This window comes from Falco peregrinus, chromosome 7, assembly GCF_023634155.1.
Source record: "Falco peregrinus isolate bFalPer1 chromosome 7, bFalPer1.pri, whole genome shotgun sequence".
Taxonomy (NCBI): Eukaryota; Metazoa; Chordata; class Aves; order Falconiformes; family Falconidae; genus Falco; species Falco peregrinus.
Genome location: NC_073727.1, coordinates 35,842,393 through 35,867,455, shown reverse-complemented (window position 1 = coordinate 35,867,455; position 25,063 = coordinate 35,842,393). Strand labels below are relative to the sequence as shown.

General features: G+C 38.5%; 1 protein-coding gene across 11 annotated transcripts in view; it reads right to left on the bottom strand.

The window, feature by feature from the left end:
- Positions 1-25,063, bottom strand: part of L3MBTL3 (L3MBTL histone methyl-lysine binding protein 3) — an 84,366-nt gene that overhangs the window by 47,378 nt on the left and 11,925 nt on the right. For 10 of the 11 annotated variants that reach the window (XM_055810175.1, XM_055810180.1, XM_055810184.1 and 7 more), the window contains 7 exons: positions 14,119-14,230; positions 11,758-11,917; positions 10,617-10,755; positions 9,267-9,351; positions 6,865-6,956; positions 2,996-3,100; positions 1,250-1,385 (listed from right to left, as the gene is read on the bottom strand). In XM_055810175.1, coding sequence (XP_055666150.1) covers positions 1,250-1,385; positions 2,996-3,100; positions 6,865-6,956; positions 9,267-9,351; positions 10,617-10,755; positions 11,758-11,917; positions 14,119-14,230 — 829 coding nt within the window. The remainder of the gene's footprint in view (positions 1-1,249; positions 1,386-2,995; positions 3,101-6,864; positions 6,957-9,266; positions 9,352-10,616; positions 10,756-11,757; positions 11,918-14,118; positions 14,231-25,063) is intronic. The other variant, XM_027795746.2, reaches the window with a different exon arrangement.

Below are 25,063 nucleotides of genomic sequence, written 5' to 3'. Positions count from 1 at the left end.
CAAAACTTACTAAGCATCCTGTAATAATATCAGTAACTGTAACTGGGGACTACCCATTTGCTACATACACCTTACTAGTTCAGTGGAGGCCAGCCTTCTGAGAAATCCCGATTTGTGTGCAAGAAATTGCGATTTGTGCACAGCCAGTTACGCAGAACTGTGCCCCAAGGAAAACTGCTGCATGGGAGCAGCAGCACAGAGCACTCCTGCCCTATAGCCAGACTGAAGCTTGCTGAGCACTCAGAGGAGCAGCTCATGCTCTTTCATACTCCTCCAAGGCTCAGCTGGAGAAATGCCAATCTCTCCCACACTGGCAGGTCCCCTGTCTCCATACTTCCAGTAGCTTTACTCTCACTTTCCACACCTGAGCACTTCCATCCACAGTTTTATAATTCTCCATAACGCATCCTCTTGACTCTGCACACTCATTATTTTGCAGCCCTTCTAAACCACATTTTACCCCCACTGTGTATGTCAAAGCACCACATTCATATAGTTCTCTCTCCTGTCTTCATGGCTTGCTCCCTTCATCCCCACATACTTCATTCCTATTCCAAAAGGGAGCCCATTTATCCCTTTTTCACAGTACAGTTCAGTACAGATGCCCTCCATCTGCCAAAATAAAAAGTACGTAATCTGAAATAGAGTAATTAAACAAGCATGTATTTCAACACCTGTGTACCATTTACAAAAGACATGTACAAATTATGCTTTCAGGCTTGTAATCTCACCCTTTTTTTTCTCCCTCCTGTTCTGTTCATTCCTCTTTTTGTCTCTGTTTCAAGCTTACTCTTTGTGGAAAGAGCACAATCTTCCTTAGTCCGTGCCAACACGTGTAATAATGGTGATTGATATCTAGTAAGGAAAATGTCCTAAGACCTTCCACTAAAGGATTCTCAGCTGTCTGTGAGACCCCAGTTTAAGCATGTATGTCACCAGTATGCTGCCATTTCATTTGCAATAAGCAGTCATTTGGGGGTCTAGGTTTGTGGCTTAACTTTCTTTCCTAATACCTTATGAATGACTCTTACGGTTCACTTTGTTTTCTTGTTTTCTCTGAATTTCCTCTGAATAAAAAGGTTAGGATTTCAACCCTGAGGTTTTAAGCAAGACTTCGAGTTTTATTTGCCATGTTCAAATACTCTGACTAAATGACCAAAAATGTTTCTACCAAAAATTTTACAGGATTACCTAGATAGTCTCAATCTCAGAACTATGGTAAACATACACATTGCAGACTAAACAGTACCTTTAGGTGGGTGAAGCTTGTGACCTGTTTTCTCACACCATCCAACAGGATGAATGTCTGAAGAATCAGCATTCACCCAGAAATCGTAACAATCTGGGTATCCATCAAAATGGAGGCGTATTCTGTAGCCACAAACCTAAAAGCAGGAATGTACAACAGTGTTTTAAGATGTCTGCCCTACACATAACAGCTTCTGGTCAGTATTACATACAATAACAGTATGTTTTCAGTCAGCCTTTTATTTCTGCTCAAACCAACACTGGATGAATAAATTCATTTGATAAAAAGGAAGGAATAAAAAAGCAAAGTTATTCTCAGTCTGAGTGCCTCCTCTTCTGGTGAAAGGAATTAACTAAAAGCTGCATATCACCATTAGTGTTCAAAAACTTGTAAACTGTTCAACCCAACATCAGAATAAAACAGAAAACCTAAATAAGAGCATGAATACATCCGACACAATCATGGACAAAGTGCAGATAATGATGTTTTCAAGCTATCCTGATTAATCAATATGCAAGGAAGTACTCAACAGCAACTATGTTCAACAGGCTCTCCAGAGAGATGAGCAGTCAGTGGAGGTATCCCCCAGAACTTCATTACTCCATGTAGTAGTAACTTAACCACTGAGAGGAAGAGGAAAAGCAGGACACAATCCCTCTCTCTCTACAAAAGTTCTCCACATCTTCCCAAGTGTCAAATGCCATAACTTTCTCGCAGTCATCAGTGAAAATCTCTTGACATCAAGGTCACTCTATTTTATATTTAATTTATACTCTGACATAACTCTCAGTTTGCCATCTCCGAATTCTGTGGAATCCAGGTCATCCTGCAGAAAAACATGACCCATCACTTAGGGCCGAGCACAAGGTACACAGGAAATACTCAACCACTGACATACCACCCGCAGAAAATGGAAGAGATATCCACAAAAATGAGATATGGCTATGGGCCATGAAGAGATCTAGAAATGGGTACACAAAAGCCTAGGCTATTAACAGATAAACTGTAAAACTACAGCTGCCTAAAATGCCAGTGATACAGAGCAGAGTACCTACCTATTCCTGTTTCCCCATTTTAATTCACAAAACAAAACCAAAAAAGGATCCTTGGTAAAACTATGTAAAAATTAATGTAAGGTATGTTTGAAAAACATACAAAATGTAACTGAGAAACAGGTTCTCTTTTATACTACTAAGAGCAAACCAGCTATTCTTCAGGAAAATTATTTCATAAACTGCAGGAAAAAGACAAACTGAGTTTATACTGTATACTAACTTGTAGAAGTTGACGGTACAGGCAATTTCTAGAGGCCATCAGCCTTAAAAAAATGTAGCACAACTACAACACAAGGAAGTGTTCCATATTTGCATCAGTGAAAAGAACAACTGTAAATACTATCAAACTTCTGTAAAACTGCTATATACCTGTTGTCATGTTTTTTCTACTTGTTTTCTCTTTTAAATATAGATTTAAACTACAAAATTACAGAAAAAACACAAATCATCCACCTTTTTCTCTAGCTGCATACATTAAATACATGTAAATAGCCACTGCTACGTGCTACTGGATATAGTCTTTACATGTCTGTCAGGCAAATTGACTACAGCATGATTAATTTAAAAGCCATCTTCCTACATACAGTTTCTTGTCTGCTTGTTAGGGAACAGCGAGCGCTTTCAGCTGCTGCTGTTACGGTTCAGTCTTTCCTATAATCCCACACCACGGCTGCTCGCAGCCTCTGCTTACCTCAGCCACTGTGAGAACACAGTATATAGACTGGTGCTCAGGATCCACACCCTCCAGCTTCATCCCGACTTTGAATCCATTTTTGTTGTATGGGAAAGACTGATACTGCAATGGAAAAGAACAGTTTCAATACTTCTGAAAGGAGACCAGACAGACAGAGTATCTTTTTAAGGAAAAGAAAAATGATTATTTATTCTTCGTGTTTCTGAAAGAATTAATAAATCACTTTAAAATAAGTTTTATATTTTTAAAAACATACAGCAGAAAAGAGAAGTTGATGATAGTTTAAAAAACACATTGATAGTGGACTGACTTAAAAACTTGACAGTATGTAAAAAAATTACAAAGAATCAGCAAAAAAGTTAATCAAGGGAAAGGAGATATCATGATTTGCCCTCAACTTTTTTCACTAATTGTCAATAAAATACTTTAACAGTGTAATTATTTTTCAGCCTGTACAGTGACACTTTGAGACCTTCCTAGTGGTCATCATTCCTATAATAATCACAGCAATGATGCTCTATTTTACCTTTTCATTTCCACATCTCAGGCCATGAAAGATGAACTATAAGGCAGAAATATGAAAAATGTTTGTATATAGGGATGGCCTCTTTGATGACATTTTCTCCTTTACATGTTGAGTCCAGATTAGCTACTTTTCCAGGAATATTTTTGCATCACAGGAACACGACTACCTTTGTATCACATTACAATGAACCCAGGAGAACATCTTTCAAAAAAAACAGAAAGGGAAAATAAAGCTAGAATGGATGTTTAGCATTCCATTTATGCTGCTCCCTGCCCTCTGTTAAAGAAGGAAGGAAGGAAGCTAGTGATACTAAGGTTAAATTGGAGGGAATATAAGAAAAATAACTGGCTAAAACTGAAGAGTGTTTTCCACGGGTTAACAAATTCACAGCCAGTTTTTACGTCCCAAATGGTTACAGACAAAACACAGGAGAAGCATCTTATATTCTCCCCCTTCCTTCTGCTCCTGTCTAAAAGCTACACATGGTCCCTAGCCATCTGGGGTACCTCTGCAGTCAATGGAAACAGAAGGGTATCAAGGGAGGGAGTCAAGAGAGGTCTCACCTACTTGGAAGGAAGGAAACCCTCTCTTTGGTGGCTTTGGCTGCAACTGATACAACTGAATAATATAACTGAATAATATTTTTTTTAAAAAAAACAGTGCATGGTACAAGAGCAGGAATATGCAGTCAAGGGGAAGGGAAATGGAGAACTAGACCAGTTTAAATCAGCCTAACTTGGCCACCTAATAGATGGCTAACCACAACTCTAAGCTACCTAAAAACAGCTGAGATCATTTTGTAGATCTGGCTTAAGTATCAGAGAATCTGATGGCAGTACATGCATTCGAAAAGCTATTTCATCCTAACATCAACACACTTAACGTTTTTATTATCAATGAAAGTGTAATGAAGTTACACTATGCATAATTCTGGATACTTCCTCCAGAGGAATAGAAAAGCTAAGCTTTTTTTTAAAATCAATAAACTGAGATGTTTCAAGTTCATCTTGGTGCACACACTTGTAGCTAATGCCATCTGTATCATAAATACCTTACAGATAAAAAACCTCAGTGGAAAACTGAAATGCTGGAAATACTGACACGTTGAGGAACAGTGGCAAAAAATGTAAGTGAGATTTTGCAAAAGCTAGCACAAATAAAATTACAAAGAAAGGAGACAATTAGAAAATCACAGATCTGTTTATTCTTTCATTATTATAATAAACATTACTGTTCAAATAATACAAAATTCTACAAACAACACACTAAAAATTAAGCAATCATCACACACACATTTCCTGAAATTTAAGACATGAATTATTCAGTATTCTTCCCACTGTCAACTCTAAAACTTCTAAGGCAACACAATCTTTAGTTAGGTTTCTGCTACAGCAAAATAACAGGCAACTTTCAGAAGACTAATAACTTTAATACTATTTCAATTTTGTGCATTATTCTCAATATATCACACAAGGTAAAGCTATGACAAATTTAGTAAACATACAGTGTCTTCACAACAAACATTTAAAGATACTTTATAAGGAAAGACACAAGAACAAAACAAGGGTAAAGGTAAAAGGAGTCAGCAAATGAGCAGATGGCAGACTGAGGATTAGAAATGTTTATATATGGTAGAAGAACATACACAAGACTCAAAAGATTACATCAAGGGAGTTGGAGATTGAAAAAAACGAAATTCAAAAGTCAGTGATTTTGTTTTACTGGAGCAATAACAGCTTGTCAGTCACAGCCTAGAAATTACTCTAAGATTTACCAGGAAGTGGCAAGGACTCTCCATTATCTTCACCATTCCTAACTAAGGGTACAAAAAAGGTTGTGAGAAGTACTGCTTCTGAACTGGAAAAGTAAGAGAAAAAAGAGTAATTCTCACAATCCAAACCGAAATCAAGGATTCAAAATTGGTGGTGAAGTTTGGGTTTGTTTTTTTTTTTAACATTACTATCCTGTGGCTTGCTTGTCCATCTGTAAAATGGAGGAATATTACCTGGTCACTTCTGAGTGTTATTAAGAACTCCATCTCCACTACAGGCTTTAAATACTGCACGCTAAATAAAACCCCAGAGTCACCCCTGGGCTAAAGAATTTAAAAGAATATATTAAATAAGATGCACTGAATGAGAAAGGTATGCTGTGGAGAAAAATAAAGGAAAAAGTACATCATCACGTAAGTCTACACTTTACCACTATGTTCAGTACCCAGAAATGCTGGTGTATGCCTGTGTGCCACAAGAGCACTCCACGAACTTCAGACAGGCAGAGCAATGCTTTGTAAATCTACCTTCCAGACAGAGACACTAGTTATGCAGATTTTTTTGTTGTTATTTTTTAAACAGTATCTAGCACAGGGGGATATAACTAAGGATAGTCAAATAATTATTGTTCTTGCATCTACAAATCTATGGTTTCTGTACCTTGCAATTCTCGTTCTTTACTTTTGTACCTATTTTTGTACCTCAGTAACGTCTAAAAGCACCAATTAAAGGTCATCATTACACGCACATGTAAACTGAAAAGCTAATCCTGCACAAAAGATGTAATAGTTGAAGTATAAAGCAAACAGAAAGAAATGGATGCAAGAACCAGGCCACAAATAAGACCAGAATTATTAAAAAATAATACAGGATACACATAGCAGAAGTACAGTAGCTGAGACATGTTCAAATTTTTTGCCAGGTTTTGCAAGAAAAGAGAACAACATGGAAGTTTTGTGGATTTGCATACAGAGCTCTCTTCCAAGCAAGAGAGACGGCACTAGAGAAAGCACTGAAATGACAAATGACAAAGACTACCATAGCAGGCAAAGGACAAGCCAAGAGATGATGATGTGACATCCAATCAGATGACAGGCAAAATGGGAACAAGCCAAACCATTATCTGCTGTAACAAAATATCATGTCAGCAGGAGTGCAAAAAGACAGGTAATACAATCAAAGCAACAAGCCAAAAGATGACCTTTGTACCACCTTTCTAAACATATTTAGAGAGAACTATATGAAATGAAAAATAAAGAAGGTACGTATCAGCTTTTCAGCTTCAGACATCAAAAGGAAAGGCTAGAACTTGCAGGTTTTGGAAAAGCATCTGCTTTCTGTAGTCTCAGTTGACAGTATTCATCTACAACTATAGAATCTCTGAAAAAGCAGAGAAAAATAACTAATTTCACACATCCCAACTATCTTGATTGCTGATGGACAGTGTTATTTTAGTCATGTAGGTTTCCCCAGAGAAGTGTAAAATCCCCCAATTTTTTTTCTAATTCATTTCCTAGAAATTTCATAATCTTAGGTGGTTGACTGATTTGAACTTCAGAAGGTCATACCTCTTTAAAAAGCTTAGTAGGTACTGCAATAGCCTTTTCTTCCTCCAGGTAAGATGCCCAACACCATGCTTGCCTTCCTTTAGAGGGCACATCTGTAAAGCACACAATAGCAAAAGAATTATGCAACCGTTAACTTCTCAAGAAAAGAAAAAACAAACAACACAACACTTTGAAGCTTACAATATACCCAGCTCAAATCTACATTTTATTAAAAGCATTCATGGTGTGTCTCAGGACTTATTTCAGGAAAAGTAGTAGCTCTGTATGTTTAATGGCACCAGGAACATGACTGTTCCTGGTTTGTACAGAAAGGTTTCCAGCAGTTCAAATCTTGATTAGCAACAAGAAAACGCTCTTTCAGGTGACAAGAACAACTTTTGAAGTACTGCCGCCTGTCCCTTTTCCCTTATTGCTCAGAAGCATCATTAAGAGACAACTTGCAAACGTGTAAAAAGATCAGCTCACATCACAAAGTAGCCCAGTATATTCAGGTTTTTTTCTGAGAATTTATTTTCCTGGAAAGCATTTTAAACTGGATAGTACTCATGACATGCTTGTTAAATCACAGTTCAAATACTTAACAGAATTCAGAATGTTTGTAACCTACTCCATCACTTTGTAGTTTGATGTTTTTGGGTGGAGAGGCAGTGATTTAACAGTAATTTCTACAAGCCATCAAAACTGACACTGGTGCTTTTTTCCTCACATCATGTCATTAGCATAGGACAAAACCCACCAGTTTCAGGTTTGTTTATACAGTATAAACACTCGCTTACACTTGCATAGTAATTGTAATACTGGCTACAGTCCAACTCAGTATTGGTTACAGTCACATCAGTAAGTAACAGTTTTTAGGTTTTGAAAATAAGGCACTAACTACACTGGCAAAAGCCAGGAACTTCAAAAACAGATGGCTTGTGAGGCTGGCCATGTATATATCTACTTTCATACACCTCCACTCTGCTCTACTGATCTTCACCTAAAATGCCTCCTCTGCTCACGCAGTTCAGCATTTCAGATCAGAACCTCATGCTGCCAGGAAGATTCCTCACAGTTCACGGTCTGATTCTGGCTTGATCCTGACTGTGGGCTACTCACAAGAGAAGTAAGTCCCTTAAGTAACAGTCTGGCTAAGCATTTTTATGATTAAAATGTGAACTGCAAAAACAGTGATGCCAAACTCTCCTAAAGAAAGCTGATAATGTAACCAAAAGATAACAAATTTCAGAATGACAGCAACTGCTCAACACTATTAAAGCACATTAATTTTATTTGTGATTTCCCCAGGTTTTATCTATTCCATTTAATAGATGTGTTGCTCAGCACAATAATACACAGTTATGTGCTTGGTTCTGAATATAAACTGGTCTTTTATACTAAATCTTTTGTGCTCAACTGACATTTTCCCAAATAAAAACCCACAAGAAATCTGTATAGATCATTCTGTCGGTGGACAGCAGTGATTTCCATAGAGCATCAGCTTTGTGCTTGTATCTCACACACTTATCACCTCAGCTTTGGAAACAACTGTAGAAATACTTTTTTTCTTTCAGGAGTAATTGTATCTTGGGAGGGAGATCTTCCGTGACTTTTATTTGTGGCATCTTCAATCAGTATTTCACCTGCCTAGTGTGCAGCAGAGCTACTTGGAGCTCTGTGCTGATTAGTGGCTCAGCAACTTCTGGTAATGGCTCCTAGTCTACAACAACAAACTCTTTGGAGGGCAAGATGTAGGCTTGTGCTTGGTGTACCACTGAGGTATAATAGCTGCTGATTCTCCAATTCTTCCTGAAAGTATCTATCATAGAAATGGCTTGAAAAAACAGCACTCATTTAAAATATGTTTTATTATGCTGCTTGATGCAGCGTATGTCCCTTTGGACTGATTATAGGAATTATTCCTAAACAGTTCCATAAATATGTCTATTTCCAGCACATACAGTAGATACAAAATTGATCTCCAAGGAAACAAAAGCAAACTTTTACTTCTGCTTAATACATGCCTTTCAACATCTGGGAATGCAATGGGCCTGATTCCCTTTAATACCGGCACTCTTTAGAGGGATGAAAAAAAACCTTACAATTCACATCAGTTACATTTACACTCACTGTACCCTCCTCCATGCTGCCAGAGGTATAGAAACTCTCTCTTTGTAAAATGTACTCAATTTCCAAGTGATGGGGTTTTTTTTTCCCCAGTTTTTACTTCGTTCTCTCAGTTCTTCAATCCTTAAAACTTAATTGCTATAAATAACACTGGCACTCTCTTTTTACAGAATTGAAAAAAAGTATTCAATAGGGAATACCAATGCAGTGCAACAATGCTAGCAATTCACAGTAAGAGATGTGTATTATCTAAAATATTGATAGCTGAGATTTTTTTTTTTCGTAATCTAACTTACTTTGTTTCAAAACTGTTATTTCCCCTTTCCTTTTTCTCCTGGCTCTCTGTGAGACTCTCAAGATCCTTCCTTCAGGTTTGTCCTCCTAAATTAAAAAAAAAAAAAAAAAAAAAAGAGTACAGTAACCTCATTATTTCAGAAGTCTAGTACAGTACAAATGGAGACACTCAAGGTTTAACTGTGACTTCATTTAAATGGCGACATAGCTCTCCCATATCTCAAACAAGCCTGCAGATATCTAATAAAAACAAAGCAAGCCATCAGTGACAAATCACAGCAAACATGGTGAAAATGACAGACAGAAGGACTCTTTAACACCAGGCACTCAGCCAGCCAGCCTTGCCTAAGCCAGGGACAGATCACTGAGCCTTCGGCAGTCCCCACTGAGCTGGAGATAAATAGCACTATCCCTGATATGTTCATGCTTCCAAAATAATTTAAAGGAAAACCTCTCAAGCTTTAGTCTGCCTCTTTCAAATGTACAATTGCCTTACTAAATAGAAAATAGCACTGATCCTTTTTATTTATGCCACTGTTTGTGTATTATCAATTTTGTTAGCACCTGAATAGATGAACAAAATAACTACTCATTTGAGAGGGCAGATGCATGGAGGCAAAGAAGATATCCCCTGACTTCTGTCTAACATACAGCTATACAGATTGCTACGAATTCCCTTCTGACAAGTCTAGCATCTTCAGCATTTTGACAATTCTGTAGTTGCAGAGGTCTCCCCTTCTCCCTCACAACTGTGCTCCTCCCAGCAGTGTCACAGCAGGAAAACAAATATTATGGCAAGGTACTGTGTTAAGTTTATTCTAAAACGAAGAATAAATCCAAAAGGAGAAAAACAAAAGATGCCCCAAAGCACATTACACTGCAACACAAAACAAAACCTTTAGCTATGATTTTCTAAGACGAATTACACTAAGAAAATCAAAAGTATTCTCTTCTTAACTGTAATGTAGCTTTCTTTGTAAATAAATTATTGGTCTACATCATTTATCCATGTGCAGAGTGACAAAGTAACAGGTGTTGGGAAATATGTACTCCTGCTTTTCTATGCTGAAGACGTAGCAAGCCTAGGTTAGTATCATTTAAATTCTTTTTTGTTCTGTTCTTAAAAAAAGGAGGAAAATGAGATAAAAAACAGCTCTTATCAGTTCATTGTCAATAATTACCATTTACTGATGAGGCATAATTGACTTGGTAAGTGAACCAACTATTACTGCAACTCTGACAGAGTGATGTCATTACTTCTCTTTGTAAACTAATGAAGTTACTGGCATTGCAATGTAAGGCAAAACTCCCACCAAAATACTCGCAGGAATGGGTTTATGACGCATACTAACAATTTCATCGGGATTCTCTTTCTTCTCCCCATCATCCCTGGACTCTTCTTTGAGAGGTAACTTTGCTTTTCTTTTCCGAATGCCTTTGGAATCATCTTCCCCATTGCATTCCATGCTGGGCTTTTCCTCCTTTGGTTCTCTATTACAACAGTAACACAATGACACAAAGCCAGTATTACTTTACTTCTCATATTCTTAAAACAAGTAAAAAGTGAGTAAATCTGAAGGTCAGCTGTTTGAAGGTCCCAAGGTATTATACCAAATAAATTCTTAGAAATTCTACTGAAAATTACAACTGTCAGAATTAATCTGGAAGACACGCAATAGCAACTGCAAAAGGAAAGCTGTCAGCTTACCCTGAACAAGTTCTGTGTGTTTTAAACAGTGTGTCTTTTCCCATGTACCATCAAGTCTCACAGAGAAGCAAACTGTGAAATGTGCAGGACTGCAGGGCAGTTTACAGAAAGGAAAGCAAAGGTAATTGTTAAGACTGACAAATCCAATTGGAGAAAGCTGGTATGTGACTGTGCTAAACAAGCAATCAGAACAGAAAACTTTGAAGCAATTAGCTAAAATTGAAGGAAAATGCACAAAATCATAGATGTTAAAAACTGCCATAATGCAGTAATATGCAATACAGAATGGACATACTAACACAATCCTTCCTATATGATGACATGAACTGCACTAGCTGAAAGAAAAGGAACTGAGATACTACAGTATGCTCATGTTTTCACTCACTGTCATCTATAACAGAGCTCTTGTGTTTAATTATAATTAACTTATCACAACAACCATCTCATTACTGATTATCTTAATTCCAATGATTATGGAACAGGGTGGGAGTCTGACACTGATGCATGCATTCCATAGACTGTTTTACTGCCTGCATCTGACAGCAGAACACAGCACACTGAGCAAAAAAAGTCTGCCTTCAACATCAGTGTTAGACAAAACCAAATGTTGTTAACACATTTACTGGAAAAACAGTGAAAGAACATTATAAACCAATGAAGACTCACCAAAACATGGCTGCTTAACATCTCCCTTTGCCCCACCGTTAATGTTTTATCCCACCACTTTTATCTCATGCTGCATTTATGCCAAATTCTTTGTTTCTATGCTTTATAATAGCACCTACTTGTTTTTTACTTGCTGGGCACATTTCTGGCTGCAAAATTTCCCTTCAGGAACAAATTCTTCTATGGTACCATAGCGGTAACAGTTTTCACAGAAAACAAGTCCATCCATTTTTGCAGTTTCCTTCAACTTTGTGGGGATCCCTGTCTTTTCTGAAAAGGCTGCACAATGAAAAAAGTAATTTCACTTAGGTAGAGCTGATACATTTCCAACCATCCTCAGCAGGCCTCGCCAAGCAAACAGAAAAATAGAAGTCACATCACTCTTGTTAGGATGAAGGACTGGGAGTTAGTGTCTCTGTGGAGTCCTTATTCCTGACAAGCAAGCTGGGTTTTCATATTGCAGTACAAGAGAGAGGAATCCACTGATTTCATGCTTCTGTCATCAGTGGCACATTGACACTGCTTGATATGGCTGCTCGTGGAAGGAGTGAATTTTGTGACAGGCAGGCACCATGCTGACTGCCCACACTGCATGGCATCCACCTCATCTCCTGCTGACATGCCTCATTTTTGACCTATGTATAAGGTCATTTGGGAAAAAGGTTTGGGGGGAGTTATCTTTCAATAGGTGAACTTATTTCTGGAAGTAAATCACTGAGTATATTGCACAGTCTCTCACAGCAGTAGCTATTGTTCAGCCTGCCTGAGGTCTACCAGAAGTAAGAAAATCACTAATATGTAACAAAGAAATTTTCAAATACTAAGTTCGTCACTCCTCCTAAGCTACAATTTCCCCACAGTAAGCATGTAGCCTATGAGAGGATGCCATTTCTTTCACTCACAGGCAAGTATGAAGCACTGTCAGGTTCTCCAACTTCTAGACCAGTTTGCTGACTTCGCACCCCCCGAAAAGGCAAATTTCGAGTCACAAATTATTCCTCTTCCTTGAGCACTGTGCTGTCTTCGAAAGCTGAGGCTAATGAACTCGTGTGCAGACTATCTCCACTAGAGAAATATACAATTTATGTGCTCTATTTACACTCCAGCATCATTAGTGATTCAAAGCAACTATTTCCTCTCACAATGGAAAATTTTAGCAATATTTTTATTTCTATTAAATTAATCAAGGACAGTGTAAGGTAGTAGTAGGACGCTTACTTGGTATTTTTATGTGTCCACAAACACACATTAATACAGTAGCAACATTATATTTTTGTTAAGGTTTACCAGACCATAGGGGATGAAGTTGTACGCTTTACTGTAGATAACCGATCTCTCAGTCTGAGGAGAGAGCCTGTTGTGCTACTATGCTCTCACACTGTTGCTTGCCACTATCATCACAGATTTGAATCTTGAATAACTATCATTGCCTTGGAGACAGACCTACAGAACAGAGTAGCTGTGGTCTGAAGCTTCGGACTTCACATCTGAGGCATTACTTTCTCACTGGTGTAAATGTTTCATCTATTCACAAAAGTCACATGACAGTTAAGGCTTAGTGGTGGGGGAGTAGCAAAAGAAAACCTTCACTGACTTTGTTTATCATGCTGACCCCAGTGATTATTAAACCACAATTCTGAAGTCTGCTTTTCAAAGGACTTATAGAATGTAGATTTTAAAAGAAAATTGATAAAATATAGTATCAACAAGGAAAAAAACTAAGTAGTTGTAAGAAATTGCAAAACCAGTTGTATTCTCTGTCACACTACTCCATCATTGCTGGAGTCAGTGTATCAAGATTTTTCAGAACTTATGACAATGTAAACCAACTTCCCTTGAACAAAAAAGGTGCTTTCTTATATCTGTATTTTAAATCCAGGAACCACCTTATCTGGTAGACAGATACTAAAACTATTAGAACTTTATCATTCAAGAAAAATATAAATGGTTAATACACACTAATTTTAATACTGTAAAAAAGCATAGTCAGCAGGAGCAAGGCAACAGTGCAGACATATATTGACATCAGTGGCAGCAGCTGAGCAGCAGCCAGTATCATGTGAAGCCAGTTTACAGCGTGTGGTACTTCAGTCACAAATGATCTGCAGGCACTTAGTAAAGTCTGCGGGCAGATGAGTAACATCTAAAAAATTCTCAATATTTTCCAGTAAGAAATTTTGCAAATTAAATAGAGCGAAAATACAGATTCTAAACTTAGAAAAAATTACTGTTAGAAAAAACTGTGGCTGTAACTGAGCTTCAGATGTTTAACAGTGGAATTGTTTCCTTTTACCTTAAAATGCATTTATTTTTATACTTATCACACCCTCAAGAAACAGGTTAACATCATAAGTGATACTCTGTGTATTAAAGCAAGTAAGGTTTTTCTGTTTTGTTTTGGGGGGCAATCTTTAAAGAAAAGTGATATATTAAACAAAATACAATCTACCACAGAAAATGTTTACTGCCTTTGAACTGACCTTCTTGAGCAGTTGGAACCATCCAGGTTGTGGTAGCAGTTGCTTTTTTAACACTTTCCATCTCAGTTTCATCTGTAATCACTTCCAGGGCCCCAAATTCATTCACTCTAAACTGTAAGACAAAACAAATAGCAAAAATTAGTAAAAATGTACTAAAAAAATTAGTAAAAATTTACTAAATACTCTCTTACGGCATCTTCTTCCATTCACTAAGAAGTAGAAGTTTTTACACAGTGTCCTCACCGTATTACCCAATTTCTATGTGTTTCTGCTTATCCCCAAGGAATTGGAAACAAGCCTTTCTTGCTTCTATCAAGCAAAATGCAAACTCATTTTGTTATGTAAAAATACTAATTTGCAATAGATATTGATATAGATGCCTCCACACAGAGACTGATATCTAACTTACATGGAAGAATCAAAAAATCGATAAAAGAAATGAATGGGAAAATCTCCTAACCATATGCTTTTTATTGCATAAAAGGAAAAAGGAACCAAACATCAAATACAAATGCTTCACAGAGTACAGAAATTACAGCACCCTCCACAAACACAGTACTTCTCCGCTGTAAAGTGCATATAAACAAACATCTCAAGGCAGTTTACGAGCTGGTTAATTACACGCTGAACGTGATATTACTGTCAGCCAGAAGCAAGGCTCAACAATACCCCAACACGCTGTGCTTCCACAGGAGCACCAGCAGTTATATCCATCCCGCTGCCAGCAGAGAAGCATCTTCCAAATGCCATAATGATTACAGCGCTACCAGAGAAAAACAGACTTCAGCTTCCCAGTCACTACGTGGTCTGCAGGCCCAGCTGGTTACAGGGGTTGAACTCAAGGCAGTGTTTTGTCCCCAGTCACCTGCTCTGAGCAGCGAAGGGGTGTAACTCTCTGAGCTCTGCCACAGAGGACAGGTCTCTAGCAGTGAGGTACTCTCACCAACAAAGATCAACAGGAAAAATCAGGCCTGAGACAGCCTTTGAAAGCTCCTCGGCACCCACCTGCAAGTATATTCCTTCAGGGCAGTAGCATGAAGCCTAATTCTGTTTCTCTGCTCAGGCAACCCTATCTTGGGAAAATGAGAAGGGGAACAATTGCCTGGCATGACATGGATCTTCGCTGTGCCTCTGGAGGCTGCAGCATGGGTCGCTCCTGCTCACTTTGGAGCCTGCTATGGTACAGGACTGAAAGCAAGCCATTCCGACTGAAAGCAAAGGTGAGCCCCATGGTGTACATACCACAACAGTGTGCTTTCACTAAGACAGTCCTTCCAGCTTTAGCATCTGCAAAGAGCCACCGGTTCCTAAGGAATGCAAGCAGCTCAGAAATAATAAGCTAAGGGGAGGGAGAAAAAGAAGAGGAGGACCTCACACAGCCATACGATTTCTGGAGCCAAGACCTTTACTTGCACTCAGCTACACGCACAACAGATACACAAGTGGAGACAAACTGTCGATAAATCCATCTGGACTGAAAGACCAGGAGTTCAGCTTCGAAAGGCAACCAAATGCAATTAACAGCATGTGCTCATACTCCACTTTGTGGACAGACATCCATGCTGTTCCACCCAAAGAAAAGCAGTGGAGTTACCATTCAGAAGAGGATCCTCATGTCTTACAGCTGACTTACGCACCCAGCCTGGATCCTATTTTGGTTAAGTTCGTTTCTGCTATTGGTGCTTTGCTGCTTCTGCAACAGGTGGATGCCGGAGGGAAAACCTTCCTTGCTCCCAAGAGCTCTAACTCTGCAAGAGCTGGCTTAGCAAGCAGGCTGCGAGCACAGACTAAAACACAGTGCTGCAGCCCACTGACCGACAGGTCGCAGAGAGGTTACTAACCAACTTCTGGAAACGTTCTCCTGCACCTTCACACAGTATCAGCCAGAACATACATACACCAAAGGTACTTCTGAACACTCAATTATACCTGGGATATTTCTGCATGATCCAAATGATGTTCAGCCTTGACACTATACATGCTTTCCTCCTCCACTGGGTCCTCCTGGGGTATACAAGTATGTCACCCTAGCTAGCGCAGCGAGCCCCCAGCCCTTCTGGATTCAGAGGGCTGACTCATGGCAGCAAGAGCTGAACTGGATGTGAGAGCATTAAGGAAGCAGCTCTGAAGCAGTTGGGCCACCACGCTATGACGGACTCAGTGATGGAGAGTAACCACGTGCTACTGCCTTAGAAGGCGGGAGGGTGTGACAATGCTACCGGGCCGCTGCCTCGTCTGACCTCTGTATCTCCCATTTTTGCCTGCAGCCTCCCCTTTATCAGTGCCAGAGGCCTCCAGCTCCTGTTCAGACAGACCTGAAGCAGGTATGTCTGCTTTTGCCCACTGCTTCCCCAGCTACAGCTTCAGCACAATTGCGCATGCTGAGCTCTCCATAGCTGACTGGAAAAATGCCTCAGACCCGGGGAGTTGTACTCTGGTTTTAGCTGTGGAGGAAAAGCAACGAAAAACTTGTGACAGAGGTTAATTGCTTAAAAACAGGATAAATAGATGTACAGAGCAGCATGCTGCACAAAGCCATCACAGGATGAGAGCTGCCACAGCAATGTGCCAACTAGTGTCTACTGTTGGAAGCATGACAAAAAAGAATCTAGATTAATGGTGGTTTATGTGTCTATGGAAAAATTTAACACTTTCCTAAGTCTCTTCTACTAAGAAAGCACATGACAAAAAAACTAAAGGTAAAGGTTCTGTCATAATTTCCTCTATTTTTGGTGATCCAAGACAAAATATAGTAAGAGGAGTCATGCCTTAGACTTCCCTAGGTGTCCTGACAGTCTGAAATTTCACAGCAGTTGATAGAGAGGGAAGGAAACAGTGCCATTGAGCTAACTTCTGAGGATGGATCCATAGCTTTCTGAGAAGTAAAAACTTGTTTTCGAGTTACAAAAGTCTTTAAATAAATACACAAATTTGCATTGGATGGAAGGACTTTCCTTAAACCTGTCCTCGTTAAAGCAAACGAAGTCAGGCCATTATCAAGTACTTTTTAAGTAATCTCACAGAGAAGCCTGATTTTTGTCCCTTCAGTGTTTAAAAGAGAATAAATTATAAAGCTTGTTGGGTATGAATTTAATCCACTTGACTTCTGTCAAACGCCTGTTTGCAAATTTTAAGTAACCTCTTCAGAAGATCATTCTCTATCCCACCCGATGGAACCAATGGTCTTAAAAGGTCAAAAGGCAACAAAGAAGAGAATGAGACCTCAACAGCTTTCATGAGCAAATCCACAGTAAGATAAACAGGAATAAATATAAATAAATAAATTTGGATAGAAAATCTAACTTTCAAAGTTTCACGTACAGGTGAGCAACACAGGCAAAAAATACACATTTTCAAGTTACTGCAGGTCTTTTCACACAAAGATGTCATAAACTGAGTTAGTTGGCAGGATGAGTCCAACTATTAATGGGCAAGCATAATGGGCAATCAGAAGGATCAAAAGGAAATTAAACAGTAGCTTCCACCTAAACATCAATAAGAGATTCCTTCTACTCAGAGCTGAGATACATTTTCACATTCTTCGGAAACGATGCCCTGATATACCAGGACTTCAGTTTATATGACTGTTAATTTAATCCCCAGGAACACTTCAATATTCATTCAACCAATAAAGAACACACTGAGGGAAACCAAGGCTTAAATAAATAATAATCAAGCATTATACTTTCTGAACCGTTTTTGTCTGTCCACATGCAAAGTTCTTCTACAGGAATCAAAACTACTATGAATAAACATATTTTTTTTTTTTAAATTAAAATTGCACTAAAATTTATACAGGACTGGAGTAAGTATCATAAGTCACTCAGAAGAAGCCTTTGATTATTGCAGGCGATAGTATAATACAAAGTATTTCATAAATGTTTCAGATGCAATGGAGAAGCAGCCAGATTTTCTGTTACAAGTGCCTCCACTCAAAGTCCATTCCTAAATGTTTTTCTCAAAAAACCTTCTTGTAACTTTTCATTTACATCTATTCATAGTCAGTTTATACCCATTTGTTCCTAGCCCAACATTACCCTATGGATTACACAGCTCTAGTACCCTAGCACTTACTCTCCAGGTATACATTTGAAGCAAGGAATGATGTATCCCGAAACCTGACTTTATTAGGCTAAGCACAAGCGCCTTCTGTTCTTCTTATGAAAATGGTGCTCCATCTTCTTCATCAGCCCATCATTCTTTACCCACCATGTACTGGGCTCAACCATGCAAATTCACTTTTTCTCAGTGAACGTAACTAATCATAACACCGCAGGTGGGCTTCTGCTGTCCCTCCTCCAGTGGCTTTAGGACCTTTCCATTTCTAATGAAAGATCTTTGCTTTATCATGCAGGCTGGAAGGCACTCTGTAGTTTTATGTAGGGGAAATTATATGCTAAAAGAGCTTTCAGTTCTCTTTCTCTACATTTTATTAAAATACTCTTTGTATTTGTCACTATGCGGGATAAAAATAAACTTGCACACAATGTGAAATGTCTACTATATTGCAGATTAACTCTTAGAAACTCCAACCTATTGGGAAGTAATACATACATCTAGTCTAAAATCAAGTCCCCACTGTTGGATGTGTCTAATTCAGAGCATCACAGATCAGAGTACCTTCATTTGCTGTTACTTGTGCTCTTTTAAGGGTATACAAGATCTCATTAGTACCCACAGAGATCAAATCAGAATAAAGGCTGCTATTGTTTTATACAAAGTAAAAATATTACTTGGGAGAACAGGTAGAAATAAAAAGGAAGAAAAAGCAAGAACAAATGAAGTGCAAAGGTGGAAAAAGAAGAAAAAAATCCCACACATCTTAATGCAGCTTTAAAATAAATTAGAAAAAACAGCCAACACTACCATCTACTGGGCAACATAAGGACAAAGAGTTCATTGCAATAAGGACAATTGCATTCTGAAAGTAACTTCAGGAACAAAATTTATCCTGACCCCACAACAATGTGATTGTGGACTAGCTCAGACGAAACCTGCAAAATTTCTATCATTAGTTACTTTATGCCTATGAAGTAACTAAACTTAAAGTAGCAGAGTTATACAGCAGTCTGTCAAGAGGACCAACACCTGGGAGTCCAGTGATACAAGCCAAAGGACTACACTCCGATCTCTGGTTAGCAAACAGTTATTCTCATTCTTGATTTTAATCACCGTTTAATCACAATGATTTCAACGGGACTGCTCAGATAAATCAGAGCCTTTCTGGCATCTTACAGCTCTTCCTCTCTTTAAAGCAAAGGAATTGCCTAAAGACACTCCATTGTCCAGCTGCATCTTGCTACCTGCCAAACTATTTTTTACGTATTACTTGACTAAGTTAGTAAATGCCAGAACTTGTTCACTGAACCATTCTCCTCTTCTCTCTGTGTGTGACACAGTCTTTACATGCACAATCCACAGAACTCCTGCCCTAGGCAGGGGCTGGACAGCATTCAGAAAATGAGGCAGCTCTTGGGTATTTTTATATTCTTTCTTCAAGCAATAAAGCCAGTCTTATTTACTCTACACGGTTGGAAAGTAGAATGACTGTTTATTCTCTTTTTAAAAATCCCACTGAAATAACAAAGAGCATGTATCTAAAAAAGCTTTAGGCACTCTAGCAATTACTATTACAAAGCAGTGCAAACTAATTCCTGAAACAAAACGTCTGTTCTCAGCCACTTACAATAGAGCATAAAAATATCTCTTCCCAGCTCTTCATCCTTCTGAGTACTCTGCTCCCAGCATATTTCAAAGCACTCAGTAACCACGTGATCCATGATGCTTGCCTGGTCACAAAATTTTGACTCTTTCAGCGACAGAGAAGGTTATGGGAACGTGTCTCTGCTCCAAACTATTCACTTTCTTTAGTGATGACAAGGGATCCAGCCTGCACACTCCTGCTCTGTAAGTACAGCCAAAGACAAAAAACTGAAGTAGGACCCCAGGCTACTTAGGGCTCCCTAAATCATAATCAGCAGAGATTAAATTTCACACCATGACCAAGGGACAGGGACAAGCACCACCACCACACCACCACCAGTGGAATGATGCTGTCAGCAAGAAAGTCAAGCACTTCAAACAATCTTCGATTGATTTTACGATGCTTCAGCAACACTGCATTAGCCCAATTCTGAAGTAACAAAGACGACAGAAAATTTGCATCCAAAAGGAACAGGCTTTTTCCTATCTGGGCAGGAACAAGCAGGAAAGGATTACTATCAAATTACAACCTTCCCCCCTCCCCTACCTCGCAAAAAAAACCAACCAGGAACACTCTCTCATCACTTCTGGACTGAAAGCTTGGGTACCATCAGAAAACATATACCTTCACCAAGACAGACTGACATTTCCCCAGCAAACCGCTGATACCTCAGTCTTGTCTGCAGTAACGTTTATCTACTTTATTCTTAGACAGTCCTCAGGCTCTTCCAAACTCCCTCCCTTGCCTTGAGTGCTCAAGAATTATCTTACTACCAGAGGGCTTCTCAATGATTTCTCTCCAGTCTCAGTTGCCTTATTATCTCCACCTCAGTAGGAAACTGCAGCTAAACACACTTTCTTAAGGTGACAAATAAATCAGCGACAGAGCCAGAAGCCAATATGACACTTATTGATCCAGAAGTTGGACCTTCAAAGCAATTCTGGCTCCGAATTATTTTGGCCAGAATATTTCTAGGTACCAAACACTAATATCTCAAGGGGAACCCAAGCAAGTGACGAACAAAAAATGAATGGCCATCTGCCAAAGTTTTGGTTCCAGTGAGTTGTTCAGCACCGCACAGGAAGGCTGTGGTAGAAGCAAGTGCAGCACTAAGCTTTCCTGTGTGGGATTTACCTGCATTAATCGCAAAACTATTCCTTTTCCTTCCTGAAATCCTCTGGCCAGTTATTTATAAATCTAACAGCATCTACAGCAAATGACAAAGTAGATTTTGTGGCAAAATAGCATGTGATCACTTAAGTGAAGACTCTACCGTAACTACACATGAGGAAGCCCAATTAAAAATCCAAAGGCAAACCTAATTCTGGCATTTCTTGAATTTGGAGTTTTAGCAATTTTAATAGTGAAATTTCCTTTTTGGTCTTTCTTTTTCTAAACAAGCTAAAATCATTTTATGACAACACAAACTTTTAACCAGAAATCTATGGCGATGAAGCACAGCATGAGCTAATGAACTTCATTAGACTGCAACAGAAGTTACTTCCATGTGGAAAAGACCAGGCCACTAGGTACACCTGCTGAGGCTCACATGTGGTCAGAGAACATCTATTCTGCCTTGCTTTCCCCTCCCTGTGCTACCTCTTACCAGCTTCCTTGAAGGGAATCTTAGCTTCTCTCTGGAATAGTGCCTTCCCGGTGAAGGCAGTGATTTGACCAGTTCCCAGTTGCTGATGTTTCCCATGGACACTCTCAGGGACTCTCCCAAGAGAGAAATGCCTCTCCAGATACAAAGTGCAGCACATGCCACTGCGTGAGGACAGAAATAGCTCTGCACTAAAAAAGCACTGTACCTAGTTATTGCCTGAGACACTACTGGTATTTCTGACATATAATCAGGTGAGAAAAAAAAGTTGTTTTCAAAATGTTACTTATCTCAAGCAAGCTTGAACACAATTTCAAAAGGGGCAGGTGGACAGACGCACTTTACTGCTTGGAGTTGCTACACCTATGCATCCAGCAACACTGTTACCTTCTGCACAACACAGCTGGAAATACAAAGCAACAGTGGCCATTATTCCACCATGCATATTCCACTGTTATAGCTGGTTTCCTATGATATTAGCTGCCCCACTTTATTTAAAGGTTAATTCCATCATCTTTTGTTTTGCTTTGCTGTTTTTTTCCATTCAAGCACAATTTGCAAGCTGAAAATAATGACCAAAATTCTGTCCATGCAGTATGTAACAGCTCACTTTCCAAACACAAGCACCAGAAAACTCATTACAGAGTACTTCTTAAACTTCTGTCACTGCATTAGGAAGTGACTGTAAATTATTACAGCTTTTCCAATTTAATGAGTACATTTAAATCGTGAAGTGATGGTGTTACTGTGTGCACTCAGCACAGATTAAAAAAAAAAAAGAAAAGGAAAAAAAGAAAAGTATTTCACATTTACATTCACACCATGCAGAGTAACTGGTAAGCACTGATGTTTTTCAGATGAGCATACATTACTCAGCCTGACACATGAAGGCATTCTGTAATTTGTAAACTATTTTAAACTCTACTGGAATTCAAGTTTTCTGTTTTATTTAAACATCTTGAAAGAACTAATATACAATGCTAAAATTTTTGTTCTCATTCCTTGGTGCATCATACTGTACAATTTTTAATTCTCCCTATTCCCTGTATAATTTGAAATCCTAGCATTTTCCAGAACCACTCACTATGTAGCTGTCACACAGCATGCTCAAAGCGGCTTTCAAGGAGTATTGACTATTTTCTGACTATTGTTGCTGAAGAGTTTCAATAAAATCTGTATGAGAATGTATTTCCACAGCCTTCTCCAACTACAGGTGACAAAAATCTAACAATTACACTGCCCAAAATCATAGGGAAAGAACGCTTTCAGCTTTTTACCAGTGTGGGAACAGATGCAGACGTAAGAGACCATGGCATGGCTGAGCAGACAGGCTTGGTATCTGACCCGGCTCCCTTGCTTTGATTGGACTGGGAAGTCAGTGCCCTCTGGCGCAGCCCATCTCGGTAAAGTCTGGCAGGCATGAAACTGCCCATAGGACTTTGTAACAAAAAGAAATTACACAATTTCCTATTTCTGATTTAGTTGTTCTTCTATATCATAAAGAAAGTTAAATCTAAGCAATAATAAGAAAATACTGAGAAAATTTTACATTACTTAGAATAGTTTTCTTACCAGCTTTTATTCATAGAGGAACTTATATTCAGAAAAATGAAGTGGTTCTTGAAAAGAATGGTTGCTCAGATATACTTGCCTGATAATCTGAGGAGGCTGGATATTAATATAGCACACAAGAAAAGAGATTTCTTAAGCATGTCTCTGTGTGTGTGTGTGTATATATATATATATATATATAAATAAGTATGAAACTTCACCATGCAAGCAGTAAGGAGAAGCAAATGCCATCTGACTTACATGACTAAAAATAAGGACTTCAAGTAGGTAACTCCCAAAAAGTCTATATTAAAAAGCAGCATTTCAACATTTTGGTATATGCTTAATTCAAAGAATGCTCACACAATACAGTTTAACAAATCTGAGTGTTCAAAGAAAATCTTCCCCAATATTTTATTAAGAGAAATGACTAAATGTGAGAATGTAAGCAATACATTGTCTGCAATGAATAGTTCAGCTATTGCTTATTATTTATTATAAAAAAACAGGAACTCCAATCTATTACCAAGCTGTAAAAACAGAATCTTTGGATTTGTGCAGCTTGCTGCTAGAGGGTTTTCAGTGGATTTTTCAATTGCATTTCAATGTATATACATGGCAATGGTTTGGTATCTTTAGTGGAACAAGTCTATTATAATTTTTGAAAGATACATGCAAGCTTACAAGAAGTAACTGCTATGGTAATGCCATTTTCATTTTCTTCTTCTTTCAGGAGAGAGTATCAAAGCAGTTCAGGTAAACCATCCACATTAACCCTATTCTGAGAATTTGACAAAAAGTGTAACATATCATGATCACATTTACAGTTTCAAGGGATTAGTCACCCTTTTGACCATTTAGAAGCAGCCCTGAAAAATGAATTGTTACAATTACCTTGAAAGCTTAAAAATCCTTACTATTCTAATAGGTCAAATTTTTTGGTATCGATACAAGCACCTAGACTTTCACTGAGTCTTGATGCTCCCTGGTCCAGTGATCTCCTCAGGCCAATTCTGCCTTGTTAGATAATATTCTTCCTTTAGTCAGTGTTAGAATGGCTCCATTCAATTTCATCCAGTAACACCTTGCTTTTGCATTTAAAAAACCCCAAAAAACAATAAACAAAAACAAAACCAGAATGAGCTGTCTGGCCAATTCTCTCTTTATCTTCCATCACTCTGGACACATTATCATCGCAGCTCTGACTGTGTCTTCCCTAATGCCTGGACCAAAAAAAAAGAGTATCTGTCCAAAAACCAAGTACCTGTCTGTTTCTAAATAAAAATAATAATTAAAAAAAAAAAACCAAAAACAAAAAAACAACCAAAGAGCAACCTTAAAATGAAGCTCATGCTTTCCTGAACAGGTCATAGTTAAGAATCTTCTTACGTGATTTCTCAAAGTTACCCTCCACTGCACCTCCCACTCCCCTCCTCTGCTTTGTATGGAACCTTTCCCATTCCTCTACTAATTAATGATCCAACCTTTGCTTTGGTTTTGTTTCTTTTGACATAGGGTAACCAGAACTGAACAAAGCATGTACCAGTGATTTATATGAGATTATTATATTTTCTGTATTGTTCCCTTTTGTATTTCTCTGACATTTCAATATTATGTTTGCCTTTCACACAATGTTGCTTATTAAAATAAAAAGGAATTTGAAAAGCCTGAACTGAAAGAAACAAAAGAACGAAAAAAATACAGAACTGGTCAGGGATGTGGAGGCTGATGATACAGGCTTGGCAGCAGCGACCATGAGATTTCAGTGAAGTCTGAAATCCTGAAAGAAGCAAAAGCAAGTACTGAAACAGCAGCACTGGCCTTCAGGAATGGAAGATTTTGGCTTGTTCACAGATCTGCTTGGCAGGATCATACGGGAGACTGCTTTAAAGGGCAAATAGGCCCAGGAAATCTGGATATATCTCCAGGGACTTCACACCAGGCAAGTAACGCATGCAAATCTGCAAGAAGTTAAGTAAATGTGGACGAAAGCCAACATGAATGAACTAGGGACTCCTGACTTTGTCCAAATGGAAAAAGAGGTAAGCAGAAGGTTAAACAGGGGAAACATTATACAGAGAAGGTAT